The sequence below is a fragment of the Galendromus occidentalis genome, unplaced genomic scaffold (assembly GCF_000255335.2).
Source record: "Galendromus occidentalis unplaced genomic scaffold, Mocc_1.1 scf7180000077450, whole genome shotgun sequence".
Taxonomy (NCBI): Eukaryota; Metazoa; Arthropoda; class Arachnida; order Mesostigmata; family Phytoseiidae; genus Galendromus; species Galendromus occidentalis.
In genome coordinates this window covers 623,311-641,760 of record NW_003805438.1, presented here as the reverse complement: position 1 = coordinate 641,760, position 18,450 = coordinate 623,311, and the positions used below count along the sequence as shown (strand labels likewise).

General features: G+C 53.1%; 1 protein-coding gene across 1 annotated transcript; it reads right to left on the bottom strand.

Moving 5' to 3' along the window:
- Positions 1 to 1,296: 1,296 nt before the first annotated feature.
- Positions 1,297 to 17,075, bottom strand: LOC100905580 (uncharacterized). The gene is made up of 5 exons (XM_018639673.1): positions 16,925 to 17,075; positions 2,560 to 2,717; positions 2,236 to 2,362; positions 2,031 to 2,103; positions 1,297 to 1,544 (listed from the first exon to the last, which is right to left on the bottom strand). Exons 1-4 carry the CDS (start codon positions 16,965 to 16,967, stop codon positions 2,081 to 2,083), a joined length of 351 nt encoding a protein of 116 aa, XP_018495189.1. The 5' UTR covers positions 16,968 to 17,075; the 3' UTR covers positions 1,297 to 1,544; positions 2,031 to 2,080.
- Positions 17,076 to 18,450: the final 1,375 nt, after the last annotated feature.

The following is an 18,450-nucleotide window of genomic DNA, read 5'->3' as shown; positions in this document are numbered from 1 at the left end:
CCGTCCGTGTGTCGTACTCGTTCCTACGTTCGCCTGTCGGCCGAGGTCTATCTATCTGTTTGTTGGGGTCATGCCCTTCACTCGCTCCTCGTGGGTGTGTGCAACCTCGAGGGAATTCGTAGGAGTTCTGACACGGAATAGGCGAATGTGCATAGCGAGGAGAACACGATCAGAGAGAACAGCGTCGTCGGCTGCTGCAGCCATACCAGCACCATTGCTCCGCCAAATTGAGAACAAAGGAATTTAACCCGATCAGCACCGTCACTTCGTAAGGGGAAGCGCTACCCGCCATGCTCCCCTGCTTTAGAGTCGTCCAACAGTCTGGTTCCCACCTGGTGCTACGGGGAGTTGTGCGGTACCAACGCGCAAATGACTCACGTTTTCAGATGTCTCCCGTTACGCGGGGAGTCCCTCGCTCCAGCGCGACCGTGGCGTTTTCGTCTTGGATATCCCTCGCTGTGACTAATTGAGGTCTTAAGCTCCATGATTTCGAGACGGAATCGAATGCTCCATGTCCTAGGTGAAATTGAATTGATGAGCGCAGATATGTCCCTGAGGGAAGGAGAACGCTCGTTCCGCACACATACGAACGTCATTCCTTCGGTGGGTGCTCCTTACATTCTTGTCGGTGATGAACAGGAAGGCCAGTTATTGGTTTTGTCATGATCGATTCCGGCTTTTATTCGGCAAACACGTCGATTAATCATTCATTAGTAGTTATCACAATATACATTCGCGCATTGAATAAATTATAGAAATCGACAATAGCAACGGAGACAAATACCTCCTATTCCGATATGTACAAAATCGATACGAGACTTCTTCTCCCTCTCCGGTACGCTCCTCTCTCTGACGAGAGGACTGATCCCAAACTGCATCATGCTTACCGTCTTCGGAAGATCCTCACTATCCCGAGATTCCGCATTATTCCCTCACCGAGCGGTGATTGTTTTTCCTACAGACTATTTCCATTTCTCCTTTCTAATCTAAAGTTCTACGCCATCAAAGGTACCCAGTTCATGTCTATGTGTATCTATTCAGCTCACAGCAGCATATCCATTCGACTGGCTGTCCTGAACAAATCCAGGCCGGTTATATACAAAGAAGCATAAGGTTTGCTGAACAATGGCCAAACTCGACCGCTGATTCTCAATCCTACGTCGCCGCTCGCCCGAATGAGCGCAACGGGCCCCGAAGTCGAGCTCTCAGTGCTGCCCGATCGGAAGGGCAAACCAAGAGTCGAATAGAAGCCGAAGACTAGAGGATGTAAGCGAGAGATGATAGCGAACCCTGATCGCAGAAGATTAAGATGGACGGTTTTCACAGATGGATGACCTTTGGAGATCCACCGGTTGACGAGATGCTACTGCTGTTCGAGTGGCTGTTGGCGTTCCCCTTGGCTCCGACGGAGCTATTGAGGTACTCCTGAAGTAGAAGTGACAACACGTTCGAGTGGTTCGAACAATCGATCGAGTTCCTGTGCTCCTCTCCGGTCCTTGCACCAGGAGACGGTGTGCGATTCGGGGTCATACTCGAGGAACTGCCTGCAAAGTTAAACACACTCGAACTTAAGCCGATACTCTGCGGCTCGACGCAAGGACACGATCGAATACTCAGTTGCCCCGCGTACGGACCACGCATGTGCCGCTGAGATTGGCAGAGCCTTAAGGGAGCAGCAGAGGAAACCATCGGGTCACGGAACGGTAATGAGTTCCCGCAACTCGCCAATAAAACCACAAATATGGCGGACCAATGTAGAGCAGGGAGATATTTCCGGCAGATATCAGAAGTATTCTCAGAACAGCATTCAAGCCTGAGTGAGCGAGAATTCACTGGTCGAGCGTTCCACTCAATAATCGAGAGGCTGGCCAGTATGCAGAAAGGAATTCGCCAAAGGGATTCGAAGCGATCTTTGTGCGATGCGAAGATGAAGGAAGCTCTTCGAGTCGATCTAAATCAGATAAACGCGGACCCTTCCTCTCAATTCCAGAATATTAAGGAATACTTAACGGACACGTTCGGAATTGTACCTTTACTGCAAGCGAATGGAGCCGAGAATTTAGGTCAGCCGTGGACTGCTCTAGCTGTGGCCGCGGCTGGTTCCTTGGGAGATGCAGGACGAGATCGGTAATCATGGTCTCGGGTTTCGCTCAGTACAGGCTTTTGCTCACACAAGACACGGCGCCAGTCTCACTTCATCACTCATCAAATTATCATACACTGAGCGGAACCTACCTTCGCTGAATTCGGGAGGAGGCTGGAAAACTTCTGGCGTGGGTGGCATGACTTGAATACCGACCGAGCTGCTATCTCGGACCGGCGCTATCGTATGAGGAAACTGCGACATGGCTGTCATCGAGATCTAAACAAATAGAAGACAATCGAGCTGAGTTAGCGATCTCGGATCTTCAAACACAGCGCTTTTCTATGGCCAGGACTAACAAAAGGAGAATGAATAGACGTAATGAGAGATAGAATAGCGCTCCGTGAGTTTCGGCTTTGTTCTCCTGTGGAGTGTTCAGCTTCGGAGCGGTGGCAGGAGCGGCGGCGTGGTCTTACCTTGACGGAGCTACGACGACGCTTCAAGGACTCCCGTAGCTTCTTGACAGCTTCCTCATTGTCGGTGACACAGCAAGCGTAATAGAAGAGAGACGCACCGACCACGAAGAAGACGGAAAAAATTGCTAGTACAAATACCGTCTCAGCCTCCATGACGTCTGCAACGAGAGAAGTGACATACAGTACTTCAAGCACCAGCAGGGACTGTGACTGGTCAGGCGCGATATCCTTCAGAGGCCTCCTCCTTCCTCGGAAATTCTTATTCCCTTCGGGTAGTTTCTTCTGCCGCTCAGGTGCTACCACAACTCTCCTCCCAATGGAGCTTCAATGACAACGTATCAATCGCTCAACACTCTGCGTCTGCGTCTCGTCGCAGTTCGACACTCGAGGCGATACAAGAGAACGTCAGACAGTGCCTGGTCGCTCGGCCCCAGCCAAACTTCTCGATGCACTCACGACCTACAGCACGCTCCTCGTAGCTTCTCTCCGCCGCCAATTGTCTCGCTTCCGGAAACATTTCCTACGACTGAATCACGACTCCAATTCGACTGCTTCATACAGCGAACGTTGCGAATAGCGAGAAGGGAGAGGAGTCGAAGACATCAAATAAGTTGACATCATGCTCAGACAAGCTACCCAACCCGGAAGATTCGGAATCGAGGTCCCCTCCTCGCTAGATTGTGGGGTACCCGCTTTCACAGAGAACGTGCAAACCCCGGAGGACGAGACCTCCTCGAGAATGTTTGCGGGCTCATGGCTCAGGTCGGGCTCATGAGGAGGCCGGGAGCGAGCTTGTGCTTCATTGAATAATTATTATCGTAATTATCCGAAAACCTCTCGGCATACTGCAGTGAGGCTCAACTTATTCTCAATCACCCCTTCTCCCCTTCCGAGTTGTTGTGCAAGGGCTGGGAATCCGATGCAAGAAGGCTAAACGTTCGGTTCGCCGGTTGCGACCCCGGGACTCTGAATCTGGACGACAAAGAGACATTTCTTCGTCCTTCCAAGTGACCGGGTTCTTCGTTTTTGCTTATCATAATTTGTCCATAAAAGCTCGGAGCCTAGGGAAGACAGCCACGGGAAGAATTATTGTTGTGGGCCAACCTAGCCGAAACGGCGGCCGTCGTCGTCGACTTCGCGAGTGCCTTCCTCAATCAGAGGGAATCGACAATTCATCGTCCCTGATACAATTTGCGCAAGTGAGATTTATTGTGCCGCAGGAGGACGCGATAGCAGTTCTCTGTGCTTCAGGAAAAGTTGCCACTTTTGCACCTGAACACATTTGCTTGTCATTCCGTTTGTGGTCTGCAGCTCGAGCGAGAACCATCGTGGTCGGTCGTCCACTCGTCGTGGTGAGTTCCAGGCGGATTCGGTGTCTGTACCGCTCGCGGAAACTGACGGGGATCGATTCGTCGAAATTTTCCTCCTGTGACAAGGAATTATGCCCGTGAGTGATTTTTGAGGTTCGTTCGAGGCCACGTTCTTAGAGGGCTTTGTATTCAGCCGGGTTCAAAGAACTCGTCGCTTACGGCTTCACCTTCAAGCCATGTTTGTGGTAAGTATTTTTGGCTCGTTTTCAATCAACGATGGATGTCTCTCTGATATGCCGTTAGATAGGAGGACGCCACGAAGGATGCCAGACTCCTTGGAGCCAGCAGCGCAGGGGCCATTGTCGCTGTTGAGCCCCAACGACAGACTCAGCAAGGCGCTCACAGCGACTTCTCGTCGGAGTCGCGACTCGAACATAGCGACTGGCTCCAGTCGACTGGTCGAGGAAGTTGGGTTCGTATTCATTTCTAATCACCCAGGCGAGGCAGCACAGAACGAATGGCGACCCGGTCGTCGTCCCCGGTCAAAGAAACAGGTGAATACCACGAGAACGCTAACAAAGCTGGATCCATAGCGATGCGGAGTTCACTATTCGGCGTGTGCATGCAAGGGCTCGGTTCCCTCCAGCTTCGCTTTCCCCGGGCCGTTCCCTCGTTTCTTGCCGCTCGAGTGAATGGTCGCGTCTCGCTCGATGTCAGCGAACGGGCAAGGTGACCGGAGCTCGAAGCAAGCCTCGGCTTTACGGCCTACAAGCCATAAGTAAGATATTTTATTATGGCTCTCGTCGTATAGCCGACGCTTGGCTACGCCAGTTGACAAAGACCTCAAGAGTTGCAGCCGCCACCGGGATGCGATCGGGCCCGGCTTGTAGTAAAAAGTTTCGTTTTCGAACGTATGCACAAAATATATATTCATACGCGGCGAAGACGTCGTCGACGTAGGCAATGAGGCCGTCCCGCTCCCGCACACGGTCGTTCCCCCCGAGCCGGAGCGGGACCCGCCGCTGATATTCGTTACGCAATACAATACACAAACAAACTCCTAATATCCTACTCAACACCCTCTGGAAACCACCGCTCTCGATGGTGCGACACCCGCTGCACCTGCATCACGCTCACTTGCTTACTTACTCGGCCGCAAGCTGATAAACAGCATCAGGAAATCAATATAGCCCGCCGAGTCAATAAATCGATCCGCGTATAACCTTCGACACGTAGTAGTAGTAGTATACGGAGCGCAAACGATCGGGAATGAGGCACACGGAATCGTCACCCGGAAGATCAACACGCCGCGTAATAGAGCAGCTCCTGCTTTTTTATACTTGAGCACTGCTCCTCGCAGCGGGTGCGGTGCCCAGATCGAAGCCAACGACGGACGCCGATGCGACAACGAGTCGGGAGGAGAGACAGAGGTTTTTGTGGCGCGCTCTCGAAACCTGCAGCCGGGGCTGGAAAACGACTAGGCAGCGAGACCCTTCATTTATTTTGTCCTCGACTCCCTCTCACGCCGAGCTCCCCTCGACCGCCTTCTCTCGGAGCGAATCTTGTTATTTTCCGTTGCTCGTCCCTTTACCCCCCTTGCCCTTTCTTGTCCGGGAGGGGATCTCAATGCCCCTTCCCCCTCCCCCGGCTTCTCCGCGACCGGCGCATCGGTCGCCTATTTAAGTAAGGATAATCTCTCGCCGATTTGCCTTTCTTCCGGGCGGCACTGAAGCCGCAAGGGATCTCTCAGCCTGCTTATTAGCATTAGAGAAAAGAGTCGAACGAGACGATAGCTCGAGCGACAGCCGCGCTAAATCCGTATCAATGCGAGGTGATAATCACTGTACCGAGCTCGACGTCACGGGAGCAGGTGGAAGGGGCTGACGCGAATAATTGATCCGGAGATCGATGAACGAGGCTGATTGGAAACGAAGTCGAACCGATGGACCTCCGATTTACTCCGGATCGGTCCCCTCATTGAGAGACGTGGGGGGGGGATTTCTCCGGAACGATTAGGATTACGGACATTGGAATGGGAGACATCTAATACGGTGGTCTGTAATTGAGCGCTGTCTACCAATTAGGCACACGACTTGTGAGGCTAGACGCACCCCCCGATGACGCCTCCGCATTTTCCGGTAGTTCTCCGAGACTTCTTGCGGGCCCCTCTCATGCGCAAGCGCTCGAGCTACTGTAGATTCTAATCCGTCCAATTCGCTCGGCAGAACAGGGGAAAATTCAGTCACCCTCGTGGATATTGGCAGACGGACCGCGATCACCGATCACGATTTCGCGTCGGTGCTCGAGCAGATTTTCCTCAAATTCCTAGTACCCCAGTCCCTGTTCTCCACAGTCGGGAATTCGCATGACGAGAGTAGACTAGAGACTGCCGAGTTTGTTGCAAGGCGGTCGGGGCCGAGGATACCTGCACCGTCAATGTGCTTTTATTGGCAGCAATTTTCGGTAATCAGAGCCAGAGCGGAAATAACTGTACCAAGCCGTTTACTGCTCATCCTACACGTTCGGCGATCTTCGTACACGGTGCGAAGCGCCGAAGTGGCAATAAACGTAGTGGACCACACGATCAGATTCTCTAGTTTTCCGAAGGCGACCGCTCCGCAACTACAACACATCATTACCATTATAACAGTGATCGTTAGATCTCTGGAGCGAACAAACTATCAGCAGAAATCTACCTTCAGACCAGAACTTCTCCAGATGGACCGCTCGAGCGAATCTTCCTGGATAGTCTTCTGGCCCCGAGGTGTCCCGCTAGAGGTTCCAGGGTACCCCTTTCCAAGACTCGGAGGTCCATAGGCTCCGATTTAACATTCAGAGTAAAGCTCAATCGAATAATGGTGGTTCCAGTGACATTCCGCTCGTATCAGATAGAGCAATGGACGAGTGATTTCCAGACGTGGCGAACAACTGATTGTGGGAGGGATCGATTCCGAATCGAGTTCGAGGACCCTGGAGAACCGCGGGGTGCCCTCGAAAATGGAATCGAATCAACGGGAGTTCATCAGCGCATTTTCTCCGGGGAAATTGATTGCCCAGCCGCGGCGTCTACCATTGCAATGATCTACCATGATTCGAGAGAGGAGGCAGCCGTTCCCCACAGTGGAAGGCAGATTGCGCTTCTCGGTCCCCGGAACATTCACCATCATGACCAAGACCCATATCAACGAAGCGACGGTTCCGACGGCCAGGGATACGACAATGAACGTTAAGCACACAAAGCTCTTAGCTCCGGAATCGATCGTATGCAAGAAGGATCACTCAGAGCCGTCGGAATAATTTAAGGGAACGCTGGGTGTCACGCCATCCGAAAGTTTGCTCCCATTGGGAGGATTCGCACCCCTATCATGATGACGATATTGAATTTCCCGATTCTCTTGTTCCATGCTCGCTCGTGTCCGTTTCTGGATCTTGTCCGACCCCGCCGTATCCGTCAATTAGCGCGAGTGCAGACACCCCTAACAGCGGCCGCAGCAGCTTCTCCAGAATTCGCCCGCTGCGGCGATAGTCCGGGTCATAAACCGGGAAGGACCGACGGGGAGGGCCCGTGCGCAAGCAGCAGCCATAGCAAGATCATCGCTTCGATCAGGGAAGACCTCATATAGACCTTATCTTCAGAATCCGGTCTCGCCGGAAAATCGAGCGTCGAAATCGTTTCCGACGAAGAAAAGGCAGGAGACGCTCCGGATGTCGACGAGAGCCTCAAGTAAAGCACGAAAAAGCGACGGAGGGTTCTCGACCAGAAGACTCTCAGCCAGTCGGCCGGGCGGAGGGACTGACTGACTGCAGGCAGCTCTCGTAGGTAAGCATTGGGTCCCGAAGGGCACTGCCGCGAGCACGCAACTTGACTTTCGCAACGAAGCTTCCCGTAGTGAGTGCAAGTTAATGTTTACTCTGCGCTCGCTGCGCGAATCCTAATGAACTTCTGCGAGTATGTAGTGGCATCCGTTCACGTGGCGGCGATGATCGAGGGCGACTATAGATCCACGAGATCGGAATCGAGTCGATCGGACTCCTTTGGAGTATTTCTGAGCGATCAAACTCGCGTTTCAACGCGATTCAAGAACCGAATCGTCCACGGCAGATCGAGGTCGCCGGATCGAATCCGGCGTTCCACGGTGATGGAAAAAAAACAGAAACCCTTGCCTTACGGCTCCGATGGCATTCGGTGAATACGTCGGCGTCGCGACAAGATATATATTGGGAATAAATTGACGCTCCGGCGAAGGAACGGGCAGACAACCATATTCGGCTCTCTCCTAAACAGACGCCAATAACGACGACGTCTCGCGTTCGAAGAACGTCTCTGCTCGCGTTCGATAAGATTAAATTATTCAGTCATTCCATCTTTCGCAGCCCGGAGAGAGGGAGGACGCACAGCAGGCTCAGCATAGGCGTTGAGGACCCTTGAGGTGTTTTTGTTGGTTCCCGCCTTGTGGGCCGTGACCGGACGACTCTACGCCGAGTTTGGGAGGGGAGACCACCGGAGGCAGCTCACTTCGCTATCCACCGATGGCATGGCGTGGCGTATGTTTCGGGTTATCCCTCAGGGTATCCTTTTAAGTATCCGGTGGGATGATAACCTTTCGGTTTCTGTCGGAAGACGATCCGTCGGGACCTCCCTTTCCCTGCGGAAAAGGCGAGGTGGAAAGGAATCACCACCTGGACGAGGCACGCTACGACCGCAGGTGTTGATTCGGCGGGAATGAGCGACCGTCACGCTTTTCAGTCTCGTTGCAACTACACAGAGCTGAAGCGTCCGTGTGTGAATTATACGTGCTGCACCACTCATTGATCCAAGAATCCTCGAAATCCATCTCTTCCCGAAAGCTCCTCGAGAAGACTGAACTCCGCTGAGCGAGTCTCCGAGACGGTACCCGATGGGGTGACATCTGGTAAAATCATATCTCCCCCTCCCTCTGTCCCTCTCCTGGCTCGAACAGAGAAGGCGAAACAGTCTTGAGGCGAAATCAAATACCGAAGGAACGTCGAAACACTCCTCCCTGTCCCGCGCGACGGATCATGTGAAGCCCGCCCGCTTGATCCTCGCAAGTCTGGGGCACGGAAGATGGGAATGGCCTGCCCCGGCATTTGTCCGAGGTGAATGGGGAGCATCCTCGGATTCCGCGAAATCTCCGAAGGCGTCCGGGAGGAGGACCGCGGTAACGGGAGGTCGGCAAAGTTAAAGCAAAGGGACGCGCGTGCGATTTGCAAACAGGGCACACCGCTCTGATCCCGCAGTCATCCGTCGCTCACGTCCTCGTCCACAGCCTTCTAGAATACCGCAAATCGAGAGTACAAATTACAAAACACGAAGTAGGGCATTCGCAGTTCGAGTGACGTTGTGTTTCGAGTACACGACTATGCCGAGTTTTGGGAATTCATAGTGAGGCTCGCTCGTTCGGCTTGCGGCTTTCCCCCTCCTTTCCCCCGAACCGCTCGTTCGTTTTTGTTTCAAGGTCTCTCGCTTGGACGCCCCAACCCCCTGACCCCCTTCCCTCCCCCCGAGCGTTCCTTCTGTGAGCATTGGCTGCGATAGTCTCGCGTTCACTTGAGGATTCATTTGAATTCTCTTCAGAATAAATATTCAAGCGTTCAAAATAGTGTGTTAGGCAGTCGACTCCCAGTCCGACACGCGTGCGCTTCCTGTATTCGGATGAGTTTTTGTCGTACCCCCTATCTGAGACGACGACGTCGACGACGACTCCGGTGACTGAAACGGAGAAGAAGACGACGACGACGACAACCGCTGCTAGGAGCAAATAGAATTTATTTCCTTCATATATATTCCCTTTGTGGACTCTTAATGCTTGCAGCGGCAGCTCGCTCGCTCGCTTTCCAATGGCACCACTGCCGAAGTCGTCGTCGCCGCCGCCGCCGCCTCCTCAACACCGCTGCCGGGCTGAGTTCCTTCCTATGAGTCTGTTCGGTTGTGTCGAGACATTCAGCTTACAGCGAGCTACATTTACAGCACTAAATCTTGTCGACCTTTCACCGTGGTGTTGGACGAGGGATTGCCGTCGTGGCGGCGGTGGCAGCCCGTGTCGTTCGTCTGCCCCCGCTCCCCGCCCAGATGCTGGTCTCCTTGCCGCGCTCACCGCTCCGGCCGCTAACCTACTGGTTCGGTCCTCGCGTTAATAGGCGATCGTCTTGGCTCTCGCCTAGTAACGACCTCGACTAAGAGTCCGTCCCGCTGAGTGATTTAGTGAGAGCTGGCCGACAACCAAGTCGTCGGATCCTGTGGAACTCTACCCCGTCCGTCCCTGGGTCTGTCGAAGCGGCCCGTCGAGGGGCTTCGATGTCCGTCGTTCGCAGAGGACCGAGGACGTCCGCGAATCAGACAGATTCGAGTCGATACGAGGACAGCGTCCGCTTGACTCTTCCGTTCTATCATTAGTAGTCAATTACTGTTTGTAGTAATTCCGCGACCACGGCTATGGCCCTGGTACTACGAACAACAACAATCGCTTCATTTCGTCTCCTACGAGCGGTGTCGCTGTATCCGAACGTTTTCCTCACTACTACCACTTCTCACATCGCCTCCACTAGACGAGCAGTGATCGATAAACGGTGTCGTCTCAACTGATTGATGCTCACGCTCGATATTGACCCGCTCCTTATCAAGGTGTCCTTGGTGCGTCGAGCCCGAGCCGCAGTCGGATAGGAATAGCAGGTGAATGGTCCTCAATGGACCGAGATGGTCTCGTAAACGGAGCCGGGGACCAGGCCGGAAATTTCTCCCGTCGTCAGCAAGTGAGTCGAAGCACGCGTATATTATTACGGGTTCCCGCCGTCGTACACCAGCCAATTTTGCATAGCATTGCGAACAGCCAGTCCGAACAAAGTCTGGCCGGGCGGCGGCGGCGGCGGTCACTTGAACGGCGGTGACCGTCTACCATTTCGACCGTGAGAGGCGCCATCGAGGCGGGCGGCGTGTGCCGTTGTCCCTAGAGCCCTGAGTCTCTCGCCCCCGTTGCAGTGCACTCCACCGAGCTGCAAAGCCATTCGTTGCTCGGTGGCTTGTTCGGTCGCTAGGCTGCTCCGGGGGCGAGGGTTCGCTGCGTCGGCGTCGCCATCCCGTCTTCCAACGTGCCACTGTGTAGTGATACTTGAGATGGAAATTATATTGGCTTTCAATCGACATTGAATCGCGCAAGGCTCACGAATAAAAATGTCGTACATACTACATACCCACTGCTATATGGCTGTCCTCTTTGCAATGTACTACTGTCGGATTGCTAGAGCTTGCGGGACGACAACGACGGCGACGCCGATTGGAGCGACGGCGCGGCGGTCACATTGTTGTTGCGATGCCTTGTGTTGCTAGGATTCAACAAGTGCAAGGCTTTCCGATTGTCGACTCTGTTGCCGGCATGCAGGCTCTTCTACGCTCGGATGTCTCATGAGACGCGATACTCCGACGCGTTTGACACAAAATCATGTTCTCCGGGCGTGATTGCAGTCGGGATGGTGGAACGCCCCCACAAAGAGCGTCTGAGTTCGCCTCCTCTCATTTCATGTGTATATGTACTAGTTATCATGTCCTTCCTCTGTTCTCTCCCCCAGGTCCTCAAACTCATGGAGGATGAGTCATGAAACTTTTCCTCCGGAAAAGTATCGATCCGTGAAAGGCTGTGAACACACATGATGTCGTGTGAAATGGAAAAAAGTTCGAAGCGGCCCGCTCTCACCGTCGGCGTCCACTTCGGATCTTTTCCCCGTGGCGCTGGCGTCATCCAATCTCGATTTCTCTTTCACCCATGACTCACGGATAGAACGTCGTCGTCGACGATTCTGAGAAATTCTCCACACTTTCGAAACTGGCGGCTTTATTCCAAAATCTCGTGCTTCATGACACAATGACTTCCAAGAAACCGATACGAGCCCGCGCTGCTTCTTTGAACTGTCGATGCCCGCCGGGGCTAGATGTCGATCCACATCCAGGATAGGGTGCTTTCGTTCTTGAGCAGCGATCTACTGCAGATAGGAAATCATCGAAGCGGGGGAAACCGCTAATCTTCCAGCGAGGTGTATTGCGGACGCTTTATCGGAACTGTGACAAGAGCATCTGCGGAATTTCTGCGATTCGTCGGGGAAAACCCGGTGGCAGAAGTTTTGCTTTGCGACCGACTGTCCGAGCGACCGGATGGATGGATGGCCGACCGGCTCAACGAATGATTGACGGCTTACATCTGTTTGACTTCGGCTGGAGTAGAGCGGTCGCGGAAAATAAAACCCTGCCGGAAATAAACCCGCGTTGTCACCCACAACAATCGGCCGAACACTCGATTTGTGAAGGGGACCCTAACGTTCCAAGAACGTTTGCCCCCGTCCGCAATGAGCGGTACTTCTGCCGATTTCTGATCCTCTCGCGTGTTGAAATTCCGTATCGGTGAACGCAACGGTTCTCCCTCATCGCATCGACGGCTCATCCATGCGACGGTCGGATGACAGTTTTTTTCTACCCGATTCGACCTTCAGCTTGAACGGGCAGCGCTACCGAGTGGAAACACTCGACCGGTTTCAACCTTGTCCTCAGATGGTCGGATGTTGACAGCATGCTGGCGGAGTAGTCCGCTCTGAGTGATTTTTCCCTGGTGAGTCTGACCGCGCCGAGCTCAGGCTGATCAAATCATATGAAATACCTGGTCCGGGAAATTTCGCGATTTCTACCACGGATAAGCACGCTGCGTCTCGCTGGAGCCGCGAAACGTACCGACGGAAGTTCCACGCACTTAGCAGCTGCTTTGGTCTAATCGAGTCATTCAATTTTCAACTTTCCTTCCCCGGACCCGACCGGCGCGAGCCGAGTAGATCTCGATAATAGTCCGCAGGCAGGGTTGGCGTGCGCTTCGTCAGCATTTCTGACTTACTCGGTCTCGATTAATTTCCGCACTAAACTGCCTTCGCGTCACCCGACTGCAATACCGCGACAGCCCGGCCGGTCTGGAGACCCTGTCATTGGTGGTCGTGCGTTTAAATACCTATTCACAATCATCCGCGATGGCTCGACTCGCGCCACGTCGTGAGATGAACACTTCTGTTGCGACTTCGGCAGACAGTGCAAAGCTCGGCAAACACTTCTGCAATAATTTCGAACATCTCCGCTATAATTTATTTCGATCATTCTTAATCGACTGTCTGTTTCTGCGTCCGACGACTTCCCGACTGCCGCGGCGGCTGCTGCTTCTCGTCTAGATGTTGGATAACGTTAATTCACGATGTTGGTTTTCAGAACGTTTTTCGCGGCAGCATGAAACGAGTCGGCAGATTGCGGTTTCTGGACGCAGTGTCCGAATTCGAAAGGGGAAAAATAGCGGTCGGCGCCCGTTGAACTAGTTGGTCGCCGAGGGGGAGAAAAAATCACCGTTTGACTCTTTTGACTTTTTTCAGCGGACGTCCGCACCAATCGGGAGCCAGTGTAGAGACGTCGTCGGTCAATCCAGGATCCGCAGATCCGGGAATCACTGTCGCGAAATCGCCCCGGGATCCAAAATCTCGTATTGGCAAACGCTCGAAATGTTTTCTTCTCATGGCATATTTTCCGCAAACGAATGAGGGTCTGTGTCGGTAACGAAACGCTAGTGACACAATCGGCGACAAACGGACTTGGTTTGCTGGCCAAAACAAACTGTTAAGTTTTCCAGTGCCTGATTAGATCGGATGTCTGAACATGACGGAGATGATAAGCGAAGATCATTGTCGTCGGTGTTGGCCGTGCAGTGGAAATGGCGTTCGGGGGCCGAGGCGGCGCAGCATCCGCATCAGATGCAGCATTCAATCAATTTCCATGGAGTAGCGCGGAAGAAGACGACGCGAAGCTCGTGATCGAAACCGCGATGTCCTAACCAAAGCGGTATTTGATTGACACCAGCCGAACGCTGGGGCACCCGCCGTCGAGCCAGACAGTCGTCGGCTGGACAAGTTTTAGTGTGGTATAGCATCCGAACGCCACCAATCAAATCAACGTCCACATGTTGTGTGGAGAAGAAGAAGGCGATGCGTTGACTTCAGCCAGTCTGGAACGGCTCTCCCCCCTCGAACTCATCCGCCTGAGGTTCCAGCGGGAGTCTCTGTCATCGCCGACTCCGACTCTATAATCTAGTTTACTTTTCTCCTGGACTCCCGGATCGGGCGAGAGTTGTGGTTCCGGTCCGAGAGACAAATGTGTAGATTCTTTCGGAATCGAGCCCTAACAGGGAAACTCTGAGTCTCAGGTGTGACCGAGGGGTTGCGCCCTCGCAAGAGAGTTCCAGTGACGGGATCGGAGCGGGATTCCCCGCATGTCCAGCGTTGCGCCAGGCCGCTGCGGCTTCTGCGAGGTCATGAGAGCGATTTTCATTCGAAAGTCGCGAGCCCGCTGGAAGCTCGATCGCCTCGCCCTTCGGAGGCTCAGTCAGTCGGTTAGGGCGACGAGAGCTTAGAAACCGCAGTCACGCGAGAATTTTTTCCCGTGAAGCCAGTATGGTCCCGGTCGATCGAATCGAGTAAATCGTGGTTTGAATGTTTTGGTCAAGCAGCCAGTGCCGCCGTGGGATTTCTGGTCGGTGACGATGATACGATTCAAGTCGATGGCACCGAGTAGATAATTTTTGCTTATGCAATCCGACACCGAATTTCTTATTCCGATCGTCCGCCCTGCTCCCGGCGGACCGTTACGATGTACCTTCTGATCCAGCTACTGATTGTGGGAAATTCCGTACTCTCAGATAGACTCGCTTGTCTTTCGAAGTCCATCCACTAGACTCATAAGTGATCGTTCGATGAGAGAGCATCCTCGGAGAGTCAACTGAGTGTTGAGCAATCGACCGGGGCCGAAAAACTGACAGACAAAGTGCCGGGCGAATTACCCAGCAGACGCTTGACTGATGGAAGGGTTGCGGGCACATCGACGAATATCGATTGGCGACGAATTCCACGACGGATTGCTCACGCTTGATACTCCATTTGATACTTCACCGGCTTGCGTAATAGACGGCGGCGGGACAACTGGTACAAACTTTTATGCATACCTCTGGTGTCAGTGATCGTTTCCTGAACGGAACGTCGTTACTGGTCGCGTCGGCCCTCCACGGCAGGTTACCAATCAATGATGGCCAGGAATTAGTCTGGACCCGCGTTCGCAGCTAGAACACTGCGCCATTCCTATGCGAAAAATTTAACATCTAGCCTCGATGACGGTCCCACTGTAGCAGACTGCAAGCATGGATCTCTGGAGGTGAGGACCGGGAGCTCGAGGATGCGTGAACACGAGCTCACATGACAGGAGAATCGGACGCAGAAGTTGACGGAGAAATAAATGAGGGCTGTCCCCCGCGTCACAAAGCGTCGATGTCATCGCTTACCTCTCCGCTTTAGGAAAAATCGGCAGCGGAAGCAACACGGAACGACCATGCGCTTCCCCGCCTGAAGCGGTTTCCGGAAAAGAAAGCACAAAAAGAAATGCGCTGGAAACAAAAAGAGCCCAATAACCGAGGAAAGCGAATGCTTATACAGTCGTCGGAAAACCGAAGTCCCCATACCGGAACGTGAACCGCCTCTCGACTCCCCGATGCAGGCGGTTTTATGTTCACCCCGAAGGGGAAAAGTTCCGTCCACTCGTCGGTGCTTCTGTCCTAACGAGTTATTCTGGTCAGATGCCAAGCATCGCCGAACCCAGTTATCCAGTTACGCCAATCGGTAGAGCATTTAGCGCACCGTGCCGCCGCCACCACCGCCAGTCTAACGAGCGTCCGCAGCCAAGGAACCGGCGGGAACACCGCGGTAGCGGGCAAACGGCTATTTGACAAAACATCTCAATGTACGCTGCTGTCGTAAGTCATTCGCCGAATCGATAACCATTTAGCGAGTATCAGCGGCGACAACGTCGCGAAGTTGTCGTCGTCGACATCACTGACATGGTCGCAGTCCGTAGACTAGAAGTCGACAGGCCAGCATTGTCGGGGCGGATAAAATATCCATACCAATGAAGACAACGCAAGGCCGTCGTCGTTGACATCGTCATGTCCTACTGAACCACCTGTCGTGCAGACGACGGCGTCAGACGACTTTCGATGTTCTGTAATTCGATTCGAGGCTGTTGAACCTGCCACGGATTCCGCAGGGGAGGGTCTCAACGCAAGAGCGCCGTATTTGGATATTGAGGATAAAAAAAATCCAAGGATAGGGAACTCTTCAATGATAGTGCGGAGTTGCGTGTGTCGAGTCGAGGGTCGGGTTTCTCTGTTTGGGGATATCCCAAGCTCGCGATAGAGAAAATTTGAGTGTTATGACTCACGGGTATACGCAGAGATGAAACTTCCTTCAACCGAAGTTCAAGGACAGGAAGTCATTGGTCTGGAGATCGTTCGCGACCACGGGAAGGAGCGATGAGCTGAGGTTTCGCGATCGCACAGTTCGTTCATCGGGAAAACGAAACTCCACGCGGTAAACTCTCACTCAGGGCGTTTTGTACGGGTCGCTCGTTGCCTATCCTTCCAGGGTCGAGCGGGATAGCCTTCCAGGCCTTCCGAAAAATATCGTCCACGAACACAGACAAGTCTTGATCAGCCTCGATTATGCATCCCGAACCACACAAGTGTGGAACACTGAGCCTCGAATCGGAGGCATCACGAGGCTCCCCAGAGACGGACGCCGCGAAGGTAATCTCTCACGTCAGAGCGAGCCAGTCACGGGAGCAGAAATCTCTCGCGAAGTCTCCGCAGCCGAGCCAGGAAGCTACCGAACGTAGTTATGTATCTGGCGACTGAACAATCGAGTTGTTGTTATGCAACGGCAGGCGACGCTAACGTTTGTTGAAACACCCCAGAAAAAATCGCTGACAGCTCTGGATAAATGAGCCGCCGTAAGAGTCGATCGACTGTCTGAACGTCAAGCACGACACTTCCTTCGGAGTCCAAATAATAATTGATCACCAACGCCCGCGACTCCACGTTCGATGACCGACTGAGACATCGGAGGCTCCGACGCTACTTGCATTCCGCGAGTAGCTTGAGTCTGGAGTGAGGACTTCCTATATGAATTGGCGGAGGACTCACCTTCGGGAAAATTCTGAATTTGTTCAACACGTGGAGACGCCATCACAAGTCGAGTCGCGGTTTGAGAATTTCCGGACGGAATCGGCTCCGCCGATCGAATTAGAGGGGATTCCGACGGAACGTTCCCTAGTTTATCCTGGATTGACTGAACGTCACTACGCTGGGGATTTCGGCGTGGGCTCCCGACGCAGACTCGAAGGTGTGAATCACTGGATGGAAGGATGAATGAACGAACTCGCCACTTCACATCCACCGGCGCCAGCCCCGCTGGTCAGACTTCCACTGCTGGTGCTGCTACTGCTGGTGCCGGTTGCCGGATCGAACAAGTAGGGTCTCCGTTAGGGAGAGGGAGCTTGTCAGATAGCCAACCAGGGACTCCTTCTCCATGTCTGCCTGCGAGACTACTGGAATTCTTGCCACCGTCAGATCGGAAGATAGCCAGCCTATCCGTGCGTTGAACATGCCCATTCGCCGATTTTGTTGATATTAGTTCGCTCTGAACGTTCAGGGAATCGGACGAGTTTCTGCGGTAGGTTTCATGCGTACCAGCGAGCGATTTGGATCTCCCAGATGGTTTTTGAATCGCGAGCGAAGTCGACACGTCATGAATATACCCAAACGAATATTCGAGATCTCAGATCGCACGTCCGGTGTATTTCCTCGTGTTGTGATTCATTTCCCTCTTATTCTTGTCTCGAGATGGGATGAATTCATCGGAAATGGGAATCTAAGTGCGGAAGTTCCGTGGTTTTCGCATACGTTTGCTGCTTCGAGTTCTCCGCGCGTCTTAGGGTGCACCACGTTTTTGGACCGCGTAGGGAACCTCCCGATTTGCATTGTTGACTTTTTGGTATTCCGCGAGCGCCGAAGGACGGAGATATGAGATGCGGTCGCTCGGAGTCGCTGATTAGAAATGTTTTCAGCATCCTTTGGACGGAGCAGAACGATTCACCCGTCTCGAATTGAAACCTCCTGCCAGTTCGACCGCGATAATTCGAGAGATTCGTTCCGAGGTAAGGAGACCAGCGTCTTATTATCTCATTGCAATCGAGCCGAAAATCGTCGTTCTCTCCAGACACCTTCGACATATACCGATCAGGTCGATCATGCGATCATGAGAGAAGGTCCGCAACGGAAATCGATCGCTCCGAGTCTTTAGCAAGGAGGGGCCCGCAAGTGTATTTCTCCGCTCTTCAAATCGTTCGACCGTAGTCTAGACCGCTGTAGAGCCTGAGCTCTATCCACTGAAACATAGGAGTACGCTCGAAGAAAGGTCGCAAGGGACTTTCCCTCCCTGACCCTGATTCCGTCACGAAAGTTCTTCGATATTTCCTTGTGAACATAAGGTTCTTTTCCTTCGATTCGTGTGCCTGGACTTTTTCATAATGAAAAAGTTCCAACAGAGATTGAACGAGAGAAACTTATCGAATCGGACAAATCTTGTATCTGGAGATCTCAGAGGCTCGTTTGACCAGGCTCCGGAATCGCCCAGAGAATTCCTGAGAAATTCGGCTTCGGATGAAGTT

Coding starts and splice junctions, on each gene's coding strand:
- LOC100905580 (XM_018639673.1), bottom strand. CDS start 16,967: ATGGCGTCTCCACGTGTTGAACAAATTCAGAATTTTCCCGAAG. Junction 2,718..16,924: donor AATTCAGAATTTTCCCGAAG/GTGAGTCCTCCG, acceptor CTCTCGTTGCAG/ACGTCATGGAGGCTGAGACG. Junction 2,363..2,559: donor GTCGTCGTAGCTCCGTCAAG/GTAAGACCACGC, acceptor CTATTTGTTTAG/ATCTCGATGACAGCCATGTC.